General features: G+C 41.0%; 2 protein-coding genes across 9 annotated transcripts in view; one reads left to right on the top strand and one right to left on the bottom strand.

The window, feature by feature from the left end:
* The first annotated feature begins 5,246 nt into the window (after positions 1-5,246).
* Positions 5,247-16,100, top strand: padi2 (peptidyl arginine deiminase, type II). Of its 2 annotated transcripts, none has more exons than XM_087801906.1 (16): positions 5,247-5,405; positions 9,951-10,122; positions 10,336-10,405; positions 11,157-11,218; positions 11,373-11,490; positions 11,561-11,713; positions 11,786-11,961; positions 12,046-12,149; positions 12,303-12,414; positions 12,965-13,072; positions 13,457-13,608; positions 13,681-13,828; positions 13,899-13,992; positions 14,058-14,134; positions 15,417-15,557; positions 15,632-16,100. In XM_087801906.1, exons 1-16 carry the CDS (start codon positions 5,257-5,259, stop codon positions 15,863-15,865), a joined length of 2,070 nt encoding a protein of 689 aa, XP_087658032.1. In that variant the 5' UTR covers positions 5,247-5,256; the 3' UTR covers positions 15,866-16,100. The 2 variants fall into 2 exon arrangements, with proteins under 2 accessions (XP_087658032.1, XP_087658033.1); XM_087801907.1 differs by lacking the exon at positions 5,247-5,405 and adding an exon at positions 7,762-7,902.
* Positions 16,101-16,491: 391 nt separating this feature from the next.
* rap1gapb (RAP1 GTPase activating protein b) overlaps positions 16,492-18,925 on the bottom strand; it is a 124,365-nt gene continuing 121,931 nt past the window's right edge. For all 7 annotated transcript variants that reach the window (XM_087801904.1, XM_087801898.1, XM_087801900.1 and 4 more), the window contains one exon: positions 16,492-18,521. The gene's annotated coding sequence lies outside the window, so the exon portion shown is untranslated. The remainder of the gene's footprint in view (positions 18,522-18,925) is intronic.

Here is an 18,925-nt window from a genome sequence, read left to right as displayed (position 1 = left end):
TCGCGTATGAGAGAAAGTTTAAATGAAAATATTTCCGCCGACATCTGGAAAAGAAGTTTATCTTTACGCGAAACAAAAACACATGTTACGCTCCATTTAAACGCTGCAGACGCTATGAGTCATCTTATTATCTCGGACACCCATTAGCCAGACCTTTACCCATTATATTTGTATTTATTATGATTTTTATTGTGTCAAAATAAACACCGTGTGGTTTTTATTATTATTCCAAAAATGAAAGTAAAGCGTATTGTTTTGGTTTGTTTGCCACATTTTATATTGTTAGTGATATTAGCTAAATAATTGTGTATATTTACTGTGAATAATTTCATTTTCTGTCCTAAAAGGTTTTTCTTCATTTCTCTTTTATAAATGTAGAGAAAATTAATGAATACGATGAGTATGTTTAAAGACTATGAGACTATTTGAGTTTGACTGTGTCTGTGTTTCTAAAACTTTATTTTTGCTTGATAGAAAACACCCCACTGCAATCACTGCAGCCATGTTAGCACGATTATGCATAGACACTCAGCTGTCTTCCGATCATCAGCTTAAAGGTTATATCAATTTCTAAAAACAATGACTGCTTTGCTAACAATAGTTGTGTGTGATAAAATATTTTATTGATGTTTTATCCTCAAGCATGTCTACAAGTTTTAAGTATGAGTCGATTTTTTTTCTCCATGTATATTACTTAAAAGAGGGGAATAATTAAATTAAACCTCCAACCATTTACTTAAGTGTCCAGTCTTGGTCTCATAAACATAATTGTACTTATTTTGAACCAAAGTGTTTATTTATTAATTTGCGTAGTAAAGGTACATCCTTGATGCAACATTATTCATTAATATTTTGTGTGTTTTTCTTACATTATCTGATTGGAAAATATGTAAATATACAATTGACTTAAGGGCTGCAAATGGCCCTTAGGCCAGACTTTAAACATGATGCTATTGTTCTGCTTTGAGAGATTTATTTCAAGTGAAAAAACTGTATTAAGTTGTTACAAAAACTATTTCTATAAATCCTTACACATGCATTCCAATTTCTTTCAAGTGTGGTTGTTGTGAATGTATTCATATGAAAATCTAGATGTATACAAGTGCTGCTGTTCAACATATTGTAAACGTTTGGTCCTCCACACAATGCAAACTCTCTTGAACAACAAATGCGTATGCGCACAAACTCACCTTCTTAAAGTGCCCGCAACATTAATGAACAGAACAAACAGGATCGTTACACTGCCCCCCCAACAGTTAGTTTCTCGACCCCGAAGAAACAAAGTCTCTAAAGCGAGGAGGAAGCTGACGATGCCTTCTAGGCCGATTGGATCTGGCCGCGGGACTAGGACTCTCAACAGTCTGGAGGTCCGAGCTGCTCTGGATAACTGTTGGTTCCCTCTGGGGCCCCCTATCCACAGCAGCAGGTAATGCCACTGAACGTTCCTCCTGAAAGGAGGGCTGCAACTGTCCCCTGTATGGAGCCAGTCGGTCTCTGTGTAGGACCACCTTTCTGCCTTTAGGGGGTAACTGCACTCGATAGACAACCTCCCCCACCCTCCCTAAGACTCTGCAAGGACCAACCCAGTGACTGTCCAATTTGGGGCACCGACCCTTCTTTCTTCTGGGACTGAAAACCCATACCAGCTCGTCAGAACAGAAATGTCTCCCTTTAGTGGTCAGGTCATAGTTCCTCTTTTGGCGTATTCCCGCCTTCTCCGACTGGTTCCTTGCGAACATATGAGCTGTCTCCATACGGTCCTGTAGTTTCCAGGTGTAGTCAGGACCGGGTGCTGCAACTGGTGTTTCTGGTGGCACCCCGAATGCCAGTTCTGCCGGTGTCCTCAGCTCTCGACCCAGCATCAGCAGTGCCGGTGTGCAAGCTGTGGAATCCTGTACAGCAGAACGGTAGGCTAAGAGGACGAGAGGTAGGTGCACATCCCAATCACGCTGATGCTCCGCAGTAAGAATGGCCAGCTGCTGAGCCAGAGTCCTGTTGAACCTTTCCACAAGGCCATCACTCTGGGGGTGCAGGGGTGTAGTACGAGTTTTTTGTATCCCCAGGCGTTCGCACATGGCAGCAAATGCTCGAGACTCGAAATTTCTACCCTGATCACTGTGCAACGTGGCCGCAGTCCCAAATCGGCTAAACATGCCTTCTACTGAGGCATCCGCCACTGTCTCTGCCTCTTGGTCTGGGATGGCGTATGCCTCCGGCCACTTGGTGAAATAGTCCATCGCTGCTAGGACGTAGCGGTTGCCTCGTTCTGAGCGAGGAAAGGGGCCCATGATGTCTACTGCTACCCTTTCCATCGGTGCACCTGCCAGTTGTTGCTGGAGCTGCGCATGTGACCTGTCTAAAGGGCCCCTTGTGTGAGGTGCAGGCATCACAGCTACGACAGAAGTCCTCTACATCCCTTCTTTGCAAACCCCAGTAGTAGCTCTGGCGCAGGCGACGGAGGGTCTTGGATACGCCAAAATGTCCTGACCCTGTGCCCCCATGGCTGGCCTCAAGCACATCTTTTCTAATTGATTATGGAACGACCACTTGCCACCTTTCCTCCCCCCAAGATGGGTCCTTCCATGCCCGCTGTAAAACTCCATCTTTCAGCCGCAACGAGTCAAACTTAGACCACAGTCCTTTGGTGGCAGTAGAGAGCCCAGATATATCATCCCATGACGGCTTCTGACTGACCATGCACCACTGAAGCACTGGCTGTAAATCTGGATTTTCTTCCTGCCTTGTTCTCCACTCAAGTTTTTCAACAACTTGCAGGGCCCTGCATGAGAATTGTCCAGTGCCCTCTGCCTGTGTAAGCTCCCTCTCTTTCACCTCTCGCTTATCACAGTAGCGACAGCCTTCTGAGGCACATGGTGTTCCACAGAGGTAATATTTGAAGTGTTTTACAGCCATCACAACAGCCAACAGTTCTCGTCGAGTCACACAGTAGCGGCGCTCGCTTTTGTTGAGTATCCGACTGAAGTACGCCACTACTTTCTCTCCGTCCGGTCCAACCTGAGACAGCACAGCTCCTACTCCAACATTACTGGCATCTGTATCCAGAACAAAAGGCAGAGCAGGATCAGGTGGGGCGAGAACCGGCGATTCAGTCAGGGCCTTCCTCAGGGTGTCAAATGCATGGCATTCCTGGTTCCAAGAGAAAACAGAGTCTTTCTGTAGCAGTTGAAACAGTGGGGCTGCAATGGAAGACAATCCCCGAACCAACTTACTGTAATAAGAAGCCAAGCCAAGGAAGCTCTTCAGATCAGTCTGATCCACAGGGATTGGCCAGTCTTTAATGGCAGCGACCTTCTCCTCCAGCGTCCCTATGCCCCCACAGTCCAGTTTGTGTCCTAGGAACTCTACCTCTCGTCTTAAGAAGTGACACTTGTCAGGGTGCAGCTTCAAACCCGCAGCAGCCACTCTGCTCAGCACTAGTCGTAGGGAGTTAAGATGCCCCATGAATTAGAAGGTCATCTAAATACACAAGGCAGTGTTGACGCGGGACACCAGCTAGCATGCCATCCATTCATCCCTCAAAGGTGGCTGGGGCATTACAGAGGCCAAAACTAAGGACCTTGAATTGCCACAGCCCCCTGCTTGTATAGAATGCAGTCTTTGGCTTGGACTCTGGTGACACGGCACTTGCCAATATCCACTCCGAAGGTCCAGAGAGCAGAACCAGGAAGACCCTGCTACCAGGTTCAGTGTCTCGTCGATTCTGGGAAGCGGATATGAGTCCTTTCGGGTGACCTTGTTTAGGGGTCTATAGTCCACACAAAACCGCATTCGTGTACTGCTCTTTTTAGGGACCATCACCACCGCAGAGGCCCATGGGCTATCAGAAGGTTCAATAATCCCAGCCTCCAGCATCTGCTCCAACTCCTTGTCAGCAGCTTCCTGGTGGGCCAAAGGAAGTCGTGTGCGTCGAGCCAAGTGCGTCAATCCGACCTCACAGTCAACCAGCGTTGCATTAGACCCGGTGTCCACCAGAGCCGTGCAGGATGTTCCCTCTACCGTCACTGGAACATGGCAAAAGTCCCCAACTTGGGTCCAACCCACTGCGATGACTTGGCTTGAGAGGGTTGTTGATGGTGTGTGGGTGGTTGCGCTTTGGGCTACTGTGTCCCCACTTACACAGGCCCTTGGCCGTTTCCCTGCTGTGTGAACCTGGGGCATTGTCTGAGTAGGTGTCCAGGTTGTCCACACCCCCAGCAGTTCTGTAGTCGACGGCGGGGACGCAGAGTAGAACTTCCAGCCTGCAGAGCTGCTGCTTGGATCACCTCCTGCTGCCATTCTTGGTCCTCCATCCCTCTGCCCGGCACTGCCAGCATTCTTACTGATGTTGACCCATTCGTCTCCTCAAAATCTATGCTTAGCATCTCTCTCTCTACAGCTTATTCCAGAGCTTCTTTCAGCGTGGCAGGACGAGTGAGAAGTGTGTGGATCCACAGTTCTTCAGGACTGAGAGCCTGCAGGAACTGATCTCTGGCCAGCTCTTTCTGAACCGCTGGCGGCATGGCATCATAGGCGCGCTTGCACATGTACTCAATGTCACTTGCAAGGATTGGGAGGGGTTCACCAGGTCGTCTGCGTCGGTTATGAAACTCCGAACGCAGGAGGACTGACTGTCCATGTTGTCCAAACCGCCTCTGTAGCGCCCCCACTAGGGCACAGTAGTCGCCTCTCTCCTCACGACTCAGCAGCAGCAGACATGAAGTCGCTTCTGACACCAATGTAACGTTTGGTCCTCCACACAATGACCAGACGGGGTTCTTGCTTCTTACCTTATACCTTATACTATGTTTTTTTTTTTTTTTGCAGGATATGATCTAAATTATTCAATATCTATAATAATAATTTCCAATAACAATTTGATAACATGTTTTTTAGATAGAAAAATAACTTAAAATAATCTCTTAATCTTAATATAAAATCTCAGATGGACTCAGAAAAAGGTAAATAATCAAATAATTAAAAAGTTCTTGGCGTGGGATCTTACACAGGAACAAAACCAGGTTGGACAGTCTGGGAAACAGAGCTCAGATCAGTTGAATTACAACACTTGTGTCTACAGCCACACCCTTTATATACAAAAAAAGGAGAGCAAAAGATTCGATGTCGTCCACTATATTTGTACCAACAATAAGAACCACAGGTCTGCCCTGACAGATGCTCCTCCTCTCTCAGATTACTAGCTTTAAACTGGGCTGGATCTACTCATTGTGTCTCAGTCTGAGTCAACGCTCCTCAGTCATGTTCCAACAGGTCATCTCCAACCATGTCCCTGCTTTCCTGCAGAAGAAGAGCAGGAGAGAATATCACCGGACCTGCCGCCTGGACACCGGGACCCGCCAGTGCGTCCTGTACGTGGTCGGAACCACCCTGAAGGCGAACCTGAACAGGTACGTTCAGCTTTTTGAATCTCCTCTTTCACAAGGACTCCACAACAAACTTTAATGCTTTTTTTCTTACACGTCGATCTTGTCTTGAGACTCGGGTATTTTATTCACTTAGTTAAAAGTGGGAGTCACTGCGCACGCGTGAGTTGATTTGTTTTACGGCGTTAACTGTAAACCGCTGTCTGTGACGTCATCCGTCCCGATCGTATCAGGAACACGAACATTTATTAACTTAACAAACTCTGTGTTTTTTTTTTTATCGAATTCATAGGTTAAAAATAAATTAGGAAAGTTAAAAACAAGAATACACAATAAAAAGGGAAATTGAATTATGACAGAGAAACTAAGGTTAAATAAGCAAAACTAAAAGGAATATTGGCGAAATAGTTATATTAACTTTCATGTGATTTTATTTAGCCTTAGATTATAGTAGATTGACGTTATTAATCACTCTGGAGATATCCTTCGATATTTAAGTAGATATTATTTATAAAGAAAGCAAATACAATGTTTTTTAATATATTACAAACAAAACTATAAGATTAACATAACAGGAAGTAAATTCATTACATGACTAAAAAGGAAATAAACATTACTTTAAATGTATAAAAACGACACTGTTGTACTCACAAAAGAATAGAAGAGAATAGAATAGAATAGAATAGAATAGAATAGAATAGAATAGAATAGAATAGAAAATGTTTATTCATCCCCAGAGGGGAAACACACTTTTACAACAGCACAGTTGAAAAAAATAAAGTGCAAGGAAAAAAGAAATAATAAAAGAGATAATAAAAAAAATAAAATAAAACGATCTTACAGATATACAAATTATTTACAATATTAGAAATTTAACACTATTAACAAAATAAAATAAAATAAAATAAAAATAAAATAAAATAAAATAAGATAAAATAAAAACAAAAAATAAAAATAAACACACGAGAAGAAAAACACACTACGGATTAGCATCAGGATATTTAAAGTAGAGAGTTAAATATCCTGACACCAGTTGGGATGAAGGACCTTCTATAACGCTCCGTCCTACACTGGGGGTGCCTGAGCCTGCCACTGAAGGAGCTGGCCAGCTCCTCCACGGTCAGGTGCAGTGGGTGGAGAGTGTTGTTCCTGATGGAGTATAGTCTGGAGAGTGTCCTCCTCTCTCCCACCTCCTCCACCGAGTCCAGCGAGCGGCCCAGGACAGAGCCGGCCCTCGTGACCAGCCTGTTCAGTCTCTTCCTGTCCCGGTCCGTGCTGCCTGCTCCCCAGCAGACCACAGCGTAGTGTATAGCAGAGGCTACCACAGAGTCATAAAAGGTCCTTAAAAGTGGTCTGCACACTCCGAAGGACCTCAGTCTCCCCAGGAGGTGGAGGCGACTTCGGCCCTTCTTATACACGGCGTTGATGTGTGTGGACCAGTTCAGTTTATTGTTGAGGTGAACACCCAGGTATTTGAAGCTGTCCACCAGCTCAATGTCCGAGCCCTGGATGCTCACCTGTTGATGTGGTGGGGACTTTCCATCTAGTCTAGATGTACATTATATTTATCTATGAACACTTGGCTGATGCATACAATATACAATTTAATTCAAATGTTTTTATAATCTATTTTTAATTTGTAATAGGTAGAACTTTATTGAACTTTATTGATTATTAATGTATATTTAAATAGATTGTAAACCCATTCAATCACATTTGCTTATGTAATGTATTTTGGATCATTTTGAAATGAATTAAAAATTTCTCAAATAAATAAATAAAAAAGAACGTTTATATTAGTTGTTTTTTTTAAATAGCCATCTGTGATATTTACAAGACATAAATACACCTTCAAAGTAATGGTTTATCAATCTGAATTATCCTTCAAAACTATGATTGTATAATATAGATAAATACAATTTAAGAAAATATTTAAAAGATATATTTGTATGTCTTGACATTATATATGTACTATAGTGTGTAGTGCACTACGTATATATACAGCACAAACATTATTATACGTTGAAGATGGTGACATGTGTTTTGTAATTCTACGCTTCCTGTCGTCAGAGTTGATGTTGCTGAGCAGTTCTCTTGAAAGTGTGAGTCATGCTCTCCAAAATATACAACCAGACGAGATGATGTCGTTTGCAGCTAAATATATAGAGACATCAGTCTATCATGAAAACAAGGCCCAGCCCTTAAACCCTCAGAGGATTGTTTGTAGCACAAACATGAACCATCAGGTAGACAGATGACAGCACTTAAGTGGGCTTGGTCGTCGCTGCCGAGGTGTCCAGTTTACTGACCAATCAGCAGGCAGGAGCGTCTCTACCTGAAGGCTTGGGTTACTAGAGTGGGACACCAGTTCTCTCTGCCTACCAACTGAATCAGTCACTTTCTCTTTCGGTGACTATTTACTTGAAGACATGTCGCCCCAGCGGACTATAAGACTCAATTATGACCAATCGGCCAGTGTTTTGTATGTGCTCGGAACCACTTTGAACACCAACCTGGACAGGTACGTACAGATACTGCTATAATCAAATATTGGATCTCTTATAAAACATGTGTCTATAGACCTTTGTGGAAGAAAAAACGAGATTAAAAGTAAAAATGAGCAGGCAAAATTAAAATATAGTTAAATGTACACCATGATGAAAACAGGAATTGGATTTTGAAATAATAAACTATTTTTTATTATATTTTAAGGACAGAAAGTATCATTTGGAGGAGAGTGTGTGGCCTCCAGGCTGCACAAAGCTTTTGTTTAAACAGAGCATCTATTAGCATACAACACCTTCCTGGATTTTATTATCTAGACGTGGAATTTATTTTTTAACTTTTGCTGGTTTTTAACCTTTTTTTTGGAGTAAAATTGACAAAAAAAATTGGGGGGGGGAAGATACTGGTTAGCATCACTGACAAAACAGAAAGAGAAGTGTCAAACCCTCAGAAAATGTTATTTAGTTTCACCATTTTAAATATGCTTAATATTTACAATATGGATCATGGAAAGAGCGTCTTATGACAGTCTGAAGCTGAAATGCAAATGTTCCATACACGCCTATAGGGAAAGCTATAGCAAAAATTGAGAGAGTATGTTTAAGATGATAGAAAATTAAAATGAGTAAAACACAGTTCATTTCTACAGGCTTACTTACGCTACTGGTTTTTCCAGTTCCTGGCCTTATCAGTCATGTGGTCAAGGTTTGTGTTAACAAAGGAATCATCAAAACAAAGCTTCAGGAATCACATTTTTAGGTCAGTTTTGTCCTGAGAATAATATATAATTTGATTCATTTCGATAATCCTTGGGCCCAGAAAATTGATTTCAACCTCATATGCAAACTTTACGAGACAAAACTAAGGCCATATAACAAACAGTACAAAAGGTCAACATCTTCAGACAATATTCTTTAAGGAAATTAATCAGGTCACGAGAATCTGGATCCTGGTGCAACGTGAGCTTGTGAGTTTTTTTTTCCGGAGGAGATAGACGATCTGTTGTGTGTGGCCGACAGAGACGCTGTCAGCTCGAGCAAGTGTGGGAGGTTTGGTTGAATGTCACGACAAAGCATCGTCTGACTGGATGCAGGCGAGTGCAGTGGGAGAACGACACGAGGAACTCTGGCTTGGGATGTATTGAGAAGAATTGAACAATGAGTAGATAGAGAGAGAAGTCTGTGGCCACAACAAGAATGTGTGCAGCAGGTGTTAACACGTAACAAGACACTAATCGTGAAGATACTGTGATCTTCAATCTTTGAGTTGATATTCAATGTAAACAGAGAGAGTTCTGAACTGTCAAACATTGGTTAAACATCAAGGTTTGTCACCGCACATAATCAATCCCAGAAGTCTCGACCGCCAAGGCACTTGTTATATAAACAAAGCAGTTGTAGTTACAGCTGGTTGGAGGAGGAGGGAAGTCATTATTACGTCATAATAGTCTCCGCTCTCGTAACCTCTTGTTCGCTGATATTTCTGACAGTGGAGAACTTTATAAAGTAATAAAAACATGGTCATGATGAGAGACATTTTCAAACTTGTGAGTGAGTCAGGAGAGTTTTCACATTTCTTAACCTTCATTTAGCTCCGTTACATTTGATATATATTTTTTAACTTTTAACGTGTGCAATGATTCCAGCACAACATTCAGCATGGATTATCAGAAGAAAGTGTCTAAAAAAAGTATCTTAATAGATATGACATCTAAGTTAGACAGTAAAAATAGTGATAAAGATAGTTATTATAGTAATGAACCAACTTTTCATACCCACACTTCCCTTCAGGCAGGATCTGGGCAAGTTGTCACCTGAAATAAGAATCCCACCTATTTCCCAGGACATGAATTTGAACTACCCCCCCGGAGAGCTTTTTCTTCTTTGAAGAGCGAAATATACTCCTGCCAAATGTCAGGCCACCTTGATTCATAAGTCAGGGGCCACTCTGAGCGACATCTCTGCATGTGAACCTTCTAGGATTGAATATGAACCGTAGATGTACGTGTTTGAACAGAAGTTTTCTTATCTGTAATCTCATTTTTTTCACATCATCTCTTCACAGGAGCGCCCCTCCCCACGCCAAGTTCTTCTCCGTGAAGTGCACTCCCAATGTCGAGTACAGCGTCACACCCTCGGTCGGGCAGACCCTCCTCCTCTCCCCTGTCCCTCTTAACGGCAACTCGGTGTTGCTCATCACCATGAACACGGCCAGCTTAAATGAAAATGACAACAAGGTACTGTATTTTGTTTTTGTTTTGTATAAATGAATCAATGAGAGGGTAACGCTCACATTTAATCACATCCATGGAGCCACTTTTGCCTTTGGGTCCAAAATACATGTTCAGCGAGAAATACTTTCTACTACATCACTCTACTTTTTACTCTACTCTCTCTACTCACTCTACTAAATATTTGTTCAAATGACTCTTTGACCTCTCTTGCTCTAGCTGTCTGTTCGCTACTATGATGGAGATAAACAGGTTTTGGGGAAAGCAGTTCTTTACCTGACAGCAATTGGTGAGTCAAATACTTAAAAAAAAAGGTATAAAAAATACTCTTCCAAAGAGTTTTTTTCATTATCAGTCAATTAGAGTCACTATGAGTTGTGTTCTACCTTTCTGCAGTGTGCTTTCAACATTTTCAAATCATGGAGGTTGTCTTATTATTTATTGCAAGCTTTTTTTTTTTAACCTCACAAAAGGAATAAGAAAAAAAACGAACGTGAAAATAAAAAAAAGAGGGTCAATCCTTTTTTCCAGATACAAATGCATTAAATCTGCTTTTGCTCTTTTTGGTTTCTAACCAGGAACATAACAAAGTATTCAAATCTTGTCTTTCAGTAGACAATGAGGCGTTTTTAATATGAATTAATATATAACAACAATTAGAGAAAAATATTTATCTATAGTGATGATTGGGATTACAATAGGTATGTTGGATAAAAGAAAACGTAACTTTTCTTCAGAAAAAAAGAGATTTAATACTTAGCAGGAGGTTCATTTTATACTTAACATTAAATGTGGGGATTGAACCAAGAGGTGGATCAGCTTTAATTGTTGCTTTTCAACTGGTTGATTGCGATTTTTGTAGACTACTTGGTAAAGAATGAGAGTTAAAAACCTGTCAATCAATAATGTGAAGTGTTTAAGTTTACCTGAAGGAAGAAAGAGAAAAAATGAGAGAAGTAAAGTATTTGTGGAAGTTGTGACAAATGGTAAAGTCAAAAACTAACTAACTAAACTGTTCATACTAAATCTTTGTCTCTCAGAAATCTCTCTGGATGTGGATGCTGACAGAGATGGTGTCGTGGAGAACAACAACCCAAATAAGGCAAGTATTTTAATTATTCAAGTTGCCATGCTATGAGTAATTTAATAAAAAGTTACCAAACTGTTTCATAATTAATTTCTGGGTCAAAGTACGATAGTTTGATAAGTTTTTCAGGACTCTGGTTGAGCTACTTACGTAGATGATCTCTTCGTAGGACTCGTGGAAATGGGGTCCAGACGGACACGGGGCGGTTGTGCTGGTCAACTGTGACTCGGAGCGTAGCTATTGGAAGAAACCCGATCTCGAAATAAACTTCATTGCAAAGGATTCAGGTAAAATCAGTTAAAAAGATATATTTGATGATGTAAACATCTAAACTAAAGTTGGTTATTTTATGTGCAGATTTGACTGATATGGCCAGTATGGTTCTACGTACCCGTGGTCCGGCCTCTCTCCCAGAAGGCTACAAGCTAACCCTCCACGTGTGTCAGGGTGATGCAGAGAATGTCCGAGTGTACAGGTCCAGGCATGCAGACTCCCTCGGTAACAGCATGAGTAAGTAAAAAGTACAGTAAAGTTAAATCCGAAATAAACCAAAGCCTCACCAGACCTCCCTCCCGATTTCAGCCAAAAACGTAATCAACTACCCGGTGGTGTTGAGCTGTACGGATCTGTCAAAGGAGGTCCCATATCTAGGAGGTGCCTCAGAAATGGACTTTTACGTGGAAGGTTTGAGGTTCCCAGACAAAGACTTCAACGGTCTTGTCACCATCAACCTCAGTGTGTTGGAGCCCATTTCTAACGTAAGACAAATTCCTTGACGGATGGATAGAAACAGTAACAGTAGTTATTCATTATATGTACCACAATGTTGTTTTCCTGAACAGGGTATTCCCGAGACGCCCATTTTTACCGACAAGGTGGTTTTCCGAGTAGCTCCGTGGATCATGACACCAAACACCCTGGAGCCCATTGAGGTTTTCGTCTGCAGGTGAGAACAAACAAAGGCGCTGTAAAGGCCAGCGCTGACAGCACTCTTGTATTTGTCAACGACAAACACTTGGCCAGGCTATCTTTTTAAAAGATCAACTGAGTATCTCAGAGCGGGATCAAGTAAAACCCTTTGCTTTTGCTCGTTCCACAGCACGTCTGATAACTATGTGTTCGTGAAAGCAATGAAGAAGCTTGTAGAAAACATTGGACAGAAGCTGAAGATTTGCTACGAGTACCAGAACAGAGGGGATCGCTGGATCCAGGTGAGAAGGACTTAGAGGGTAGAGCTATTGAAGCCAAGATGAAACCAAAAGTCATTGCTGCAAAGAATAAGTCATAAATGATAGCGTTAACCCTCGCATTATCTCAGGGTCAAGTAGACCCAAAGGTTGTGTCATCTCTGGGTCAACATAAACGTCCATTAATACATATGCAGTGGTGGAGGTTGTTTATCTTGACCTAAAAGCAACACAAGGGATAAAACAATTAAGTTCGTTTTCGGGCCTTCAGGTCACCTTGACTCTGAGATAATACAAAGGTTTAACGAACCTTACGACGATAAATATTCCTGCAAGAAAATCTGATATTTTCTGGCTTTAAACCCTTTAGGGGACTAAGTAGTTTAATTTCAAGGTCGCAGAGCCAGAAATAGGAACTAAAAACCTATTCACGGTCTGTGTGGACACAAAGTTCATGTGTGAAGGAAAGTTCCCATAACTTAATAGCGCTTTAAAAAGGTTCAAGAAACTGTAAATGGCACCGATCAACAATCAGTACTAGACACGTCAAAAATACCAAGATTTCTGTTTTCAGGACGAGTTGGAGTTTGGTTACATTCAAGCACCTTACCACCAGTTTCCGGTTGTTCTGGATTCACCTCGAGATGGAAAACTTATGGACTTCCCGTACAACGAGCTGCTGGTAAGTAAGTAAGTAAGTAATAGAGCATAACTACATAAGAGACCTTTAAAAATAAGTGTTTGGAGACTAGTTGAGTTTTTTGGACATGATAGATTATGGGATAGGACGAGCAGGCAGACCAGCCAGGAGGTGGCTGTAGACAAGCCTGGACCTGAGCTTGTACCCCCAGGGTCAGAGAGACATATTTGCTCGGATTTGTTCCAGCACTTTTGTGCATGATCGAGTTGGTGCAGGAATGTTGGTGGCCATAGTTTGGCTATCAAGTTCAGGTTCTTTGATGTCTTGGGTGGACCAGTCGCAGAGCAGTTTATGTACGGTGCTAGTGAGGTGTTGGTGAGGAAAGTCCTTCTTAGCCATATTTTGACCTCCATTCGTCCCCTCAAGGGTCCAGACTTTGGATATGTGACCAAAGTAGCCGACAGGAAAGACGTTAACAGTCTTGATTCGTTTGGGAATCTGGAGGTGAGTCCTCCGGTGACTGTCAATGGCAAAAACTACCCGCTTGGTAGAATCATAATCGGAGTGGCCTTCCCCACGTGAGTTTGTCATTTAAACACTCGAAATAAAAGAATGAAGGAATAATTAATAATTAATCTTTCCGGTTCCAGGGCTTCAAAAGGACGGAACATGACCAAAGCAGTCCAGGACTTCCTTTGGGCTCAAGAGGTACAGGCGCCAATCGCCTTGTACTCCGACTGGCTTGTTGTTGGTCATGTTGATGAATTCATGACGTTTGTTCCGGCGCCAGACAGAAAGGTTGGTGTTAGATTCCAGGGAATTCTGAAACTGATTCATTGCCAACTGAGGTGTTCTATTGCGTCTTTAGGGTTTCCGCCTCCTGCTCGCTAGTCCCGACGCAGGCTACAAGTTGTTCAGAGGTCTACAGAACAGCGGCCATGGAAAAGAAAAGCTCTTTGAAGGCATGTCAGATGTCAACTGAAAAAGTAAAGAAACCCTAACAAGTGTCTTTTTGTTAAAAACCCAGGTAAATCTGAAAACGAGATTTCTGTGGACGCCTTGCTTAAAGACGACATCCTGCAAGCTCAAAACAACTATGTACAGGTGGGTAAGATTGTTCCCTTTTGGTATTAGGAAGGGATGGGCTAGCAAGCATTCACAATATTGTGTGGTAACTTTCAGTGCCCAGTAGGTGCACTGTCAGTTTAAAGGTTTTATTAAGTAACTAAGTAATATGTATTTATAGAGCACTTTTCCAGACCAGTGTCACAAAGCGCTTAAACAATCAAAACAATACTCAATAAAATATATACTTAAAAGGTCAAGATAATACAACACAGGAGTTCTAGAAAATCAAGGAAAAGCCTGCACAAATAAAAATGTCTTAAGATGTTTCTTGAAAAAGTCAGTAGATCCATCAAGCGCAAAGAGAGAGGAAGATCGTTCCTAAGCTTAGGAGCAATAGCCTGGAAGGATTTCTCTCCTCTGGTCCTGAACTGTGTGCATGGAACATCAGTAGATTCTGATCCACAGACCTCAGAGCCCGAGCTGGGGTGTAAGGCTGGATCAGATCATTGATGTAAGGAGGAGCCTGACCATGAATAGTTCTGAAAGTAAGAACCAGAATTTTAAACTTGATCCTGAAAGAAACTGGCAGCCAGTGAAGAGTTAAAAGAATCGTAGAAATGTGAGTTCTTCTACTAGAGCGGGTCAGAATTCTTGCTGCAGAGTTCTGTATCAACTGCAGGTGAGACAGCTCCTTCTTGTTAAGATATGAAAACAAACTGTTTCAATAGTTTAGATGAAAAGACACAAACGCATGGATTATAAACTCCAGATCATGTTTTGACAATATTATCCTAAGTTTAGAGATTTTTCTCAGTTGAAGAAAACAGATTCTGGTTAGTTTTCTGCAGGGTTGTACTAGATAGGAAAATTGTTATTCAATTGTTTCTAAAATAAACCCTATCTTTGGTGTTTATAGTTTTGTGACTTTTAATTTTTGTTTTGTTTCTACTACTTACAGATTCACTAAGAACTCTCTTTAAGACTAAGAAAAAAACAATGACCAGACCTATTCAAAATGGCGTATGCCCGTTTTCGGGTGGTCTTGGTGTGTTTAAACAGGTCCCCTTCAGGTCCTTGCTTCAACTTGTAAATAAGGATAAATTGCTCAAAAATGTTATTAGTTTGTAGTTTAGTACACTAAGCAATACAGCACTCTAAATACCAGTTCTATGGGGTGACACAAGGGGCTGAGGACCTGGATAATTGAGTAAGGAGGGATAGAAATCATGTTATCTTTAGTCTTGTGAGTATTGTTGGTTAACCGACCATTGGTGACAGGTTGTAATGCAAGGCACATGCTCTACTATATTTTTTCAAGAACTGCATCGACTGGAACAGAGACGTCCTGAAGAAAGAACTGGGTCTGGACGACGATGACATCATCGATCTGCCAATCCTCTTCAAACTAATGAGGGGTTCTTCTGACGAGGCCAGAGCTGTGGCCTACTACCCTGACATGGTTAGCCAAAGTCAACAAGCGCCAAACTTTTCGGGGGAACACAATCAAGACTAAATCCTTCACGTCATTCTCAGGTCAACATGATCGTACTGGGGAAGACCCTTGGCGTCCCAAAACCTTTTGGCCCGAAGGTGGATGGTCGTTGTGCTCTGGAGGCCGAAATGTGTTCTTTGATGGAGGGTCTTGGTCTGAACTGCACCTTCATCGACGACTTCGCCTCCTACCACGAGCTCCTGGGTGAAGTCCACTGTGGCTCCAATGTCAGAAGGAAGCCATTTACAGAGAAATGGTGGAATCTGGAGATGTGAACATAAATCACAGTACATTTCAAACCCCCCCAAAAATGTGAGGTGACATCCAAGAAAAATACACTTTTTAAAAAACCATCAGGTCCTTCTACAGATCCTGCACGCCTACAAAGATCTACAAGTCAACTTTGAAAAACAGACACGAAATGTGATCACTGTAATATGTTGGTCCACTTCACACAACTTTTCATACAATATATAAAACTCTCAGACAGTAAAACATACATACATTCAATTTCATCACATACCTGTTGTTTTATACTTCGTCTCAAATAGGGGCCTTTTTTATGATACTTTTCAGCAATATTTGAAGTCTTGTTATCTCAAAAAAAAAACGTCAGGAGATCAGCAGAAGACATCTCACAGATAGATTTAGAAAATAATGTGAAGATCTTTATTAAACATATCTGTTTGCTTTATTTACAAAAAAACAGAAGAATGGAAAGCCATATATACAAACATGAACAAGAGCACGAGCAGACAGAAATACAATCATTTCCATTGAGCACAAACAATATTCCAGACTGCTGCACTTCGACTGACGACCAGCAGGTGAATGGAAGGAGATGTGCTATAAAAGCCACGAGAGGGCGCAGTTATAACGGGAGAGAATTTGAGCCAGGGTTCTACAAAACAAATGTTTATTTTAAGAAGCAATTTTGATAATCCGGGATAAACCAATAACCTGCACGAAGTCATCAAAAAACATCTGAAATATCTTGATCTTTTTTTCGTCACTCTTTTCTTACATTCAAGCCATCAGGAGGTCCATACATTAAAATCACACCTTTGAAAAGACAGAACTAACAAAAAAGGCATATTTGGGAAGATGTACAAGCAAGAGGTTGATCACATTCATGGGGCAACGAAGTGTTGAGCAACTTGACATGAAATCTATTCATTATCATGTCACAGGATTATATCAGATTATCTTCAAATCAATCCTTGTAATCTTAAATATCCAAATCGTTCTGAATGATACTAAAAGCCAATCTGAGGCTGGTTTATACGAGTTTTGTCAATATTTGGATCCTCAAATGAGTATTAAACTTTATTAGTATCTTCCTTACACAATCACTGAGAAATGCACCTTCACTTCCTGGATCATTAAAAACAACACAACAATACACAAATAAATAATTTCATGTCAATTAATACTGCTGACCTGTTCCCCCTCAGATGCTTTTTTTTCAAATTACTTTGTGCTTAAGGTTATTAGCAAAATGTATTCAAAAAAAAAATTACATTTAAAATAAGTTTGGAAAAGTTTGAATTTTATTTTTATTTTTTATTATTATTTATTATTTTGGGGATTCATTAAGTCAACCTAAATTGCATTGTGGTCTAGTTTTCAGGGGTTCATTGAGTGTGGGGCAGCGCACATGACCCTATAATTACATTTTTTAAGATTTAAACCTATCAAATTTAAATTATGTAAGAGAATTAGAGGCATATTATAGAAACTCATTTGTTTTTCTAAATGAACGCCCCAGTTAGCATTAGCATCCTCAAGGCATGTATTAAGAAGGGGTGAGTTCAAAGCATGTTTTCCAAAAAATAATATGGAAATTAAAAAGTTAAACTTATGACTAGAGTAGTAGATGACAACTTACTTAATTTATAATGGCAATATTTTCCCCAAAAATGGCATTTCAAAATAGACGGAAAGTTTACTCTTCTTTTCAACTCGCTCACAATGTGTCTCATTCTTCATCATAAACCTTGAATCTTGGAAAACAAAGCTGCAGACGGAGCCGTTCAGCATTTTAACAAATGTTGCGACAGCAGCACTGCTATCTTGGAAATGTAGCTTCCGTAAATAACACTTAAAAAAAGTCACCAGTTCGAGCAGCGACAACAACTGAGAGTCAAGCATGGAGCAGTCAAGCAGAGTTAAGTCCATGCACAAAATGGATCTTCACATCGAGACGCGAGTGATAAAGTTGGATTGATATAGCGGCAGTTTAGAGGGTGATCGAGTGTTTACAACCGCTGAGTCCGCACTTTAGTTTAAATTTAGGTCATCTATATAGCAGTGAAGCTCCCTGAACATTTACAGTTCCAATAATGTTGCAGAACGTAGTCCCATAATTTGATTTCAACATCCCAGATTAAGTCGCTAATGAACGATAAAAAAAAAGATCGACATTTAACTGTGTCGTACATAAAAAACGGTGGAAACCACAGTCTTATTTAAATCCCTTTTCAACCCTTAAATATTTGTCTAGGAGATCTTGTGCTGCGTTATCTCTCTTCGACGTTAACATTGTAGCTCTCTGGGCTTCCCGACATGCCAAGAAAAAAAAGAAGGGCATGGAATGGCATCAACAGCAGGGGAACTGCGACAAACAATTACACAAAAGGTTCTCAACACAACAACCTCAAAGCAGACACAGAGAATTTCTGGACTGGACTAACCAGGCACACCAACGTACAAAACCAAGCCACAGATACAAGTCGGCGCTCGGACCGGCCAGACCCGGAGCGTTCCGTCGCTAGGGATGAGGGATTCAGAAACACCATGGAGGGGGTCCGCGTCTGTCAGGAATGGCTGAAGATCAGTGGTCGGTATCTGGGTCTGACCTCGGACATGACCGAGTTGGGAATTGAAATCCCTGTGGCTCTTCTCTGGCAAATGACATCTACTGAGGGAACGCTGGATTAGAAAGGAAGAGAAATAAAGAGAGACATTTATTTATTTTATCATGATTTTCCACAATCTGTCAAATAGATCAGACTCATGTTGAAAATATTTTAAAAAAATGCTTCTACTCCTCCATGCCTCATGGGGGCAGCATATCACCACAATGGGACGTGTCTAACTTGTTTTATTTGATTGAACGGTTTTTGTCATTTTTGTGAGTGTCCTTGATAAGTCAAAAGAATCCTTTCCTTCATTGACAAATGCAGCTTCCGTTAGACAAATCAGACTGTAATAAATCGTAAATTAATAATAAAGCAATGGAATAAATAATTGAAAAAAACAACTATATGAAACATAATAGAGACAAGCACATATTTCCTGACTGTTTAGATAGATTATCATGCATGAAAGTACTA

The sequence above is a fragment of the Callionymus lyra genome, chromosome 10 (genome assembly GCF_982586985.1).
Source record: "Callionymus lyra chromosome 10, fCalLyr1.hap1.1, whole genome shotgun sequence".
NCBI lineage: Eukaryota > Metazoa > Chordata > Actinopteri > Syngnathiformes > Callionymidae > Callionymus > Callionymus lyra.
This window is presented reverse-complemented; position numbering and strand designations above follow the sequence as displayed.